Source organism: Chroicocephalus ridibundus, chromosome 7 (assembly GCF_963924245.1).
Source record: "Chroicocephalus ridibundus chromosome 7, bChrRid1.1, whole genome shotgun sequence".
NCBI classification, from domain to species: domain Eukaryota; kingdom Metazoa; phylum Chordata; class Aves; order Charadriiformes; family Laridae; genus Chroicocephalus; species Chroicocephalus ridibundus.
Genome location: NC_086290.1, coordinates 25,638,497 through 25,647,024, shown reverse-complemented (window position 1 = coordinate 25,647,024; position 8,528 = coordinate 25,638,497). Strand labels below are relative to the sequence as shown.

General features: G+C 41.5%; 1 protein-coding gene across 4 annotated transcripts in view; it reads right to left on the bottom strand.

Moving 5' to 3' along the window:
• Positions 1-4,239: 4,239 nt before the first annotated feature.
• Positions 4,240-8,528, bottom strand: part of RAPGEF4 (Rap guanine nucleotide exchange factor 4) — a 158,455-nt gene continuing 154,166 nt past the window's right edge. For all 4 annotated transcript variants that reach the window (XM_063341029.1, XM_063341030.1, XM_063341031.1 and 1 more), the window contains one exon: positions 4,240-7,118. In XM_063341029.1, the coding sequence (XP_063197099.1) occupies positions 6,991-7,118 (128 nt within the window). In that variant the 3' untranslated portion in view covers positions 4,240-6,990. The remainder of the gene's footprint in view (positions 7,119-8,528) is intronic.

Here is an 8,528-nt window from a genome sequence, read left to right as displayed (position 1 = left end):
CTTTTACTGGCACCACAGTTTTTAGCCGATCATTATACTCAGCTGTAATCCACTCACTAGTGCTTTGCTCAGTTACCATTTCCTTACATACTTTTAATTATATATATATAGCTCATACTCCTTCTTACATTAAATTTTGTTGTCCAATAGACTTAATTTGTTGTTCCAATTTCAGGACTTTTTTTTTCTCTGAAATGTAGTATGGGTCAACACCGTTTTCTTTGTTTTAAAGCTGTATTCAATTCATTGTTGCTGTGCCTGCTTGTGTTTTCTAATCCACACCACTGCGAGCTCCACCAAACCAACAGCCCCTTCCTTTCCTTCGTCATTTTTTTCCAGTAGGTTTCTCGGTCGTAGGGAGCCTGGGGAGAAGGAGGACAATTCCTCCCCTAAGGACCACCAAAGGAAGGTGACAACACACAACATTCAGCAGCTGGTTTAAAGCATCCTAAGCTGTTTTCTTTATTCGAACTAATTAGTGTCTGGCTATTTAATACATTTACCTTTCTTGGAAATTAAAGGTGATGACTGGAATCATGAAAACTTTGGCCACCATTGACAGGGAGTCTGTTTGAACTACAAAGAAAATATTAGCTCCTGTTAATGATGTACTGTAGTATTAGTAGCTTACTTTTTTTTTGCTGCTTGTTTAATCCAGAGCACATAAATTAGAAACAAATCTGTCTGTTGAAGATCACATCTTTTTCTCCTAGGGTTTAGAGATGAAATAAGACTAGAAAATGTCCATAATTTTAGACTGCCTCAGAAAAGCCCTTATTCTAGATAAATCTGTTTAGCCATATCGGTCAGTTTGCCTGTGTTTCCAAAAAAAAAGGTGGTCAATCCCCCCCCCCACCAAAGACTAGCACACTATTAACGATGGCTAGTTGTGACAGGAAGGAAAAAAAAATAAAAATCCATGCGAACCTCTAACTAGTTTCTGGCAAGAGCGCTAACTGATCAGGAGCATCACAAAGGAGTTACGCGCCAGACAACTGGAACAGGAGAAACATTAGGGCAGGAATTACAAATGGAAGGAAACGTTAGATTTCAAACAGACGCTCGGCAGCAACCTGCCAGTACCGCAGCCCTCAAGGGTCAGTCCTACAGAGAATGAGGACATCTAAAGAAAACCCAAGGCAACACTGGCTCTCTGTTATCTGAGAACATCCACAATGCTGCCGCCCGTACTCCTGCGCAGAAATAATGTACACCTGCGAAAAACCACAAAGAGTCGGCAAATGCAGCTAGCGGATTCACTGGCTGGCTCGGACAGGCATCTGAAGAAAGAACTATTTAAAAACACAAGAGGTGGTGTTATAATGAGGAAACCATGGAGAGCAGAAAGCTTATGATTATTGACAGAAGTTGATGAAGAAATGGATTATTGTCTGTTAGGATGTTGGAGTAGCTACTGTCACCTCTATCCTCCGTATCTTTATGTAAATTTCCTTTAATTGAGGTATTCATGTACAATCATTATTTTCATTGGTAATGTGCTTTATTTGCATTTGAAAGCAAAAAGGGGGAAAAAAATTAAACACGACTGGCTGACCCCTGCCATGTGACAAAGGCTTTGCTTTTTGTCACTCTGACCCAAATGGATTAGGGCCAGGAAATAAAGGTCAGGCTCTTACCAGTACCCCTGTGTGTCACATTTTAGCTACATGGAGTTTCCAAGAAAAATATTCCAATTTGCGTCAGTAATTATGTATTCTTTGTGCATTTTCATGTAGTTTTCTGACTTTATTTTTGTATTCAGAAATTACCTTCGAGCGCCAAACCTATTAAAAATGAGCACTGTGAAATATCCTTCAGCGGCAAGATGCAAACGATAGATTTTGTAGCTGCACGTGCTCTTTTTGTTTGCCCTTTTTGCAAGAGTCCCCACACCACTTGAGTCGTAAACCGCCAAGGCCGTGGTTGGATTACATTATTTTATGAATTTACAATTTACCACTCTGTTGCCGTCCCCCTGGCCAAGGGCCAGCCATCCGGGAGATGTCTGAGGGTGGCGGGGGTTCCCTGGGCACAGCTACAGCCCCAGAGGCTCCGCTCTCTGTTTGTGAGAGGACAAGCTGCTGTAAAAGTTTCTGGTTTTGTAATTTTAATGATAACTTTTTAATCTGGTCATTATTTTCTTTGATTGCTAATACCTTGACCTCTGGTGACAGCTGCCTGCTTGTGCCTGCTAAACTTTAATGCAGGCTACAGTAAAGAACATGATGATTATTTGAAAAGGCAGGGTGTAATGCATTTCAGATTAACAGTGAAAGAAAAGCTATTCAAGTTAGAGGTTCGCTTTGCCGTATCACTCTCTATGCTGCTTTCCTTATTATCAGTACAAAAAATGAAATGAGAATAGCACATCTTTTAATTTTCTTCCACTATTACCTCTTGATTTGCATTCAGAGCTCCCAGAAGAAATACCGCTGAATTCAGAAGTAGTCTATTTAAGCTGCGTGGTGTTTAAAAATTGCTGGAAGAGGTTAAGGTACTGTATATTATGCAGTTGACCTTACTAAGAAGCTATGTTAACAATTTAGACTTATAATTTTCTGCCGTTACATTTTGTTAAAATACTTTTTTTTTTTAAAGCAAAATTCATTATCTCTTTTGGTACCCCTGCAGGTTAAACCTTTTGATTTCTCTCTGACTTATTTTGTAAGATTTCTAAATTATATTTAAACTTCTTGTGCTTAAAAGGTTGTTTTGCCAGTGTCTCTTTGAAAAGAGGGATTTTTTTTTTTTTTGTCTCTGTCTCTTTCTTTGTACGTGGTCTGCAGAGGCTCTGCGCCTGCACAGCCTTTTCCTTCGGAGGAAAAAACCCAAACCCTCTGTCTGCAGAGTCCTGCAGATACATCGGAACTCTTTTATCTGCCACCACCACGTCTTTGCGGCTGATCAGGTTGGAACAAGATGTCCGGGGAAAATATTTTGGCTCCTGTCTTTACCAACCGGTAAAGTTGGTAAAGTACCAGTAAACCGCCTCCTAGTACGTTGGATTCAGCCTCCCTGGATTTAATCTTTGTTCCCTGGCTTTCCTAGCAATGGCCAGCACCCATGGCCAGCACTGGCCCTGCTCATTGAGAAAACCAGCAAATCCTGACAAAGCAACAATAGCGAAATGTGCCAGGGGAGGGGAGAGCTGCACCCTCCGGCTCTTCAGGCTCTGTAGCCCTAAATAGAGGTGTTTGTGCACTGAACGGCTGCTTGAGCAAAAAAAACCACGTCAGCAGCGGAATCGGGTAATGCAGAACATTTTCCAAGATGCTCCAGGTGTTGCCTTCCCGGCTCTGTGGTCCCCAGCCGCAGATGTTTATCGTGGACACTGCCTCCCGGTCACCTCTCCCGGCCACCTCTCATCTAAAAACTACAGCTGTGACTCTGCCAGTAAATCAGACGGGGACAGGGGCTCTGGGGCGTGAGGCCAAGTAGCACGGACTGGCTGTGTCGGCATTGTATGACCCATCACCCTCAGCCATAATCGTTATTTTATATTTCTTCAGTCTGCAGCGTGGAAATGAGGGGGCTGCGCTGCAGCATTTATGCTGTTGATGCAAGCGGGTGTGACGGAGGTGCAAAGCCTCCTGCGACCCGCTGGAGGACTGCGGGGAGGGGACGGAGGCTGGCCGGACAGGCCAGTCCATATTTCCCACTGGAAATGGTCCCTGGTTCATGCACCCCCACAAATAATGGCTGGGCACTCTCATGCGGTGCTCATTGTCATGGGCCAAAATGGCCAAAATGGGCCAGGCCAAGTGCTACAGCTAAAGCAGTTCGGACCATGAGCGGTGCAGGGCTGGGGATTGCCCGACTGGCTTTTGCTCGGCTGTGTTGGCACAGGATCCGAGCCCGGGCTTCCGGAGCAGCCCCGAGAGCCAGCGGAGAAGGGGTTTCTCTCCACTGGAGCAGGATCAAGTTGTGACTAGAAGCTGCAAGCACGGGGCAAAGGGAGTGTGGGCGTTTTGACATGTCAATGTTTCCTGAGCTCCTCTTCATTCTTCCCGCTGTTACAACAGTCGCTTGGACTTCAGGCAGCAAGAGCAATATATCGACAGCCGCCTTCCTGTGGTAAAGTCAACACAGGGAGCGAGAGGAGCCCAGTATGGATCGCAGAGCCAGAAGGAAGTTCTATTCGTTTAATCTCTAGGTATGTAGACTGTGATCAGCACCATAGCAACTATCTGAGCCACTTGAATGAGTTAGATAACAGAGATAGCAACACTTGTTATTTATACAGCACCCTTTATTGGAAAATTAAAAAATGCCAGATACCAGTTTCATTGAGTAGGTAAACTGCATTCGTTTGTTGATACGGAGGTGCCATAAAACCTCTGTTTGTATCACTGGGATATATCTAGACGACAGAGGTTGGTTGGCAACAAGTAAGTAAAACAGTTAGAGGTTCTAAGGAATAAAAGGATAAACCAAGGGGATAAAAACATACTAAACGGATGAAGAATCGGTCTATGTGCAGAGCCAAGCTGAAACTTGGCAGCTTTATAAACCAGTTAACGCAGAAATAAATGAAAGTCCAAACAATAGGAACAAACCTGGAACAAATAAAATCAAGAACTCACAAATGTTATAAATTGATTGTAAAGATAAAAAGGTCTTTTGAATTTATTGTGTCCCTGCAGTTTACTCTACTGCATACTTTGCTTCTGGGAAGATTCCGTATCTGAAAAAGCCATATGAAGTATATTCATAGAGCGGTACAAATGGAAATAAGAAATATTTCTCACTTGAAATAATAAGATACAAATTTGTCTCTATGTTATTAGCTGGTTTTCCTCTGAATCATCTTGAACTTCTAGTCAGACAGCAAAGTTAAAATAAATTATTTCATCATGCTGCAGAATATTTCTTAACTGTGTAATTCTTTCCTTTGCAGGATGCAGGTACTGAGCAGACAGTGGTTCTGTGTGTCAGCATTTCCCCAGTGACTCTCAGCTTTTGCAGAATTTATGTTTTGACTAAAAGGATGCGATTATTTTTACAGATAAAAAAAATAAAATCTGTCTGTGTATACTGACTCCACACAGCCCCACTCAATGCCAAGAAAAGTCTACTCTGTATCTGAGGCAAAACGTAGGCTATATCAATGAGGTCATCTCTGAAGCTTAATTATGAGATAATAGTTGTAATTTCAGGCTTAATCAGTTTTATGACATCCCGCTTCGCAGAGCAGAGCCAGTGTGAATGCAACAGGAAAGCCTGTTGCCATTTGAGCATCATCATTCCCTCGGCACAGGCTTGGCCACGATCAGTGGTTGCCCAGCAGCAGTACAGCCGTCCCGTGGAGCGTTCAGGCTGGCACAAGTGATCTTGGAGGGGAACGGGAACATGCCAGATCACCTCCTCCCGCTCGGCTGCAGGACCTGATGGACCTCCCTGAGGTGACCGAAGAGTGCCACATCAGCCGAGGTCTCCACTGGAGTTAGCCACCCTCAGCTAAAATCCTGGCCAAGAGGAGGTAACTTGTAGTGTTCACATCAGTGACCGAGCAGGACAAATTAGTCAGATAGCGAAAATGAAGCACACATCCCTTCTTCATTTAAACCTTTCCGATTTAAATGTTTTCTGTCTTCTCAGGGAGCCTCCTTGGGAACTCTAATGAAACCAGCTAATAAAACTGTAGTGTTACATGAGCGCAAGGCTGCCATCCCCTGTGGCAGGGACGGCTCTGACTGGCTTTACACTGGCCATCCATATCACGCTGGACATCAGTCAGCTGCGGTTTTGAGGCTCAGCAAATGACAAGCGAAGTTTGCTGTATTGGCCAATTAATAGCATCGGCATTTATGCAGGAATGAAGCTGAAAGTGCAAATAAGGCCAGCGACTAAACCCTTCCGGCAATTACATTTAATAAGGTACTGCGTGTTATTTACAGAAAACTTACATCACACAATTCCTACACGTGAAAAGCACACAAAGTATAAAGACAAAAGCTGCACTCCCATAACATGCTAAACAAAATAAATAAAACTGAATTTTGGCACAATAGCTATTACATAAATAAATATTCTAGAACATAATGCATTAACATTTATTTACAGTCTATTGAAAGTGCAAAACAATTGGCTGAAAATTAAGATATTTGGAAATGCTTAAGACCAGAAAATACGTGTTAACCAGCCACAATTAATTATAGCTGAAGTTTAAGGTTTTAATGTGCAGGAAATTATTCTCTTGAAATCTGTTTGTACATATTGTGCTCTTTTTGAACCAGTTCTTTGCTACCTTTATGCTATTGATTTCAACAACCTTACTACCGTAATGGAATTTTGTAAAAACCTGATTGGTAGTTTAAAAAAAGAAGTAAAATGTAAACACGGATTAATATATTTATCATTCCAAATATTTTCAGTCCTGTCAGTTTTCTGAAATGGCCACACTGCTTGCAGTAGTAGGCAGTATGATAAAAATTAGAAATTTTTCTTAGTATCTGTTGTATTTCGAACGGAAACATTTGTAAGTCTTCTCTGAATGGAACTATACCTTGGACCTCTCTTAAACCTACATTTTTTCATCAGATGCTTACATACATCTCCTACTGAGGTCAACAGTAGCCGGGCAAGCCAAACTGATGACCAGTTTTGGTCCTGACCTGGAGAATAAATCATAAAATACAGAATTTTAATTAGAGAGAAAGACACTACCTCCCTTAGAATTGTTAGAAGCTTTTTGTGCATTTTTCACCAACGATTCTATTTTATCTTTCGCCTTTTTTTTATCCCTATGAGAAATCATCTACTCCACTTTCAGAATTAACAGTTCACAACATGGCCACCCATACAACTACAGTGCATAAATCCTGCCTCAGCCAAAGTTCTCTGACGGGCTGGGACATTGTGCGTTGCCTAAGACCTTAGAATATGTTTTTGCTTATTTTTGTAGTGGCAGTGCGGTAGCAGAGAAAGTGAAGTTCTTAACAAGTGACCTTGACAGGATAAAAGATCATTTCTCATCATTGCTTCAAATGTTTATGCTCGACGCGGTTCCAGTCGGTGAGACATCTGTGATAAAGTTCTCTGGTTGTCAATCACATTTAATTGCCGCACATAGCTCCGAACATCCTGATGGTTCTTATTAGTTAGGGCTGCGTCAGGATCTGGTGAAAGAGAAACGATGTAGGATTGATACACTTAAATGAACAAATGCCTGAACAGAATGCATAACTCTTTACAAGCTGTCACAGGAAACACCAGATCCTGGTGAGTTAAAAAGAAAATATTTGGAAATTGCTCTCTCTGAAACCTTTCCGCCATGTCTGATAGTCTTTCTGGTTACTACCCTCACAAATTAACTTTTTCTCTCAGCTATCCTTGGCTACATTTGCTCAAATTGATGGCCCTTGGTTACGGTTTTATACATCACCTTAGCAGTCAACAGCTATAAATTATATAGCTAACTAGTATGATTTAAAGCTGCCCATCAGCTTTTGAACCAGCAGCTTTCACACAGATTGAAAACTATATAATTGATTTAAGCCTCCTTTCATGAAACATTCCCATTTCTAGCACAGCATTAAATATCTGTAAGACTGTAGGGATCAGTGGCTGCCCCAGTCGAGCCTCAAAATATACTGCCTGTTTACATTACTTAACATAACCGCATTATACCTACTCCAACAACAATTATGAAATACCACTGAGTTAAAATCTGAGTGTCTTCAGCTTCACAGTGAACAGGTTACATTTTAATGAAATACAGGTTAGGTAACTTAAACTTCTCCAAAATAAAGACACTGAAGCATCTACTATATATAAATACACACAAACACAAAAAGCACGGGACTTGGATACGGTACATCCCTATACTAACATTTTGTTATGTATAGTGAAAATCCACGTGCATTTCTAAGTATGTGTAGGCCTCACTAGTGCTTAATAGATTAAAATTAAAGATACATAGGCAGAAAAACCTTGATGGTGGAAGAAAAAAAAAAGGTCCCTTAATTGATCTTCTAGAGTTAAGCTTTGACCCAGATGGAAAGAAACCAGTTTTATAAAAATATATTGGTTTATATTATTTACTCTGTTCTTTGAGAAAGAGGAAGGCTGCTGTGAGGCAAAATGAATGAAGCGCTGAAGAAATGCCAGTGTGACGGGGACTGACAGGGCACCGAGATGGGATGTTTGATCATACAGCTCTGTCATCTTACATGGCCTCAACTAAGTTCTGTTAATTATACTGACAAACAGGTTTTAAGGTCATCACCTTATGCGGTTATGTCATTTATAAACGTCATGTTTCCGGACTGGTTTCCTATAAAAACAGGGTTTATCTGAGCAAGTATCTTGGCTGGATCTGTGTGCTGCTGTCTGCTGGCCTTATTTCAGCCACTTCTGAACACAGTGGCTAATTTCAACCAATTCTAATTTGACAGATGTGTAGAGACCTCACAGATATTTAGCACCTTCACATGCTTGGAAAAGAGATGGAGGAGAGGGGGGTTATTAGAGCTTCCTGAAAGATATTTCACCCTGTGAAACATCGGAGGATCCAAACATAGAAGCAT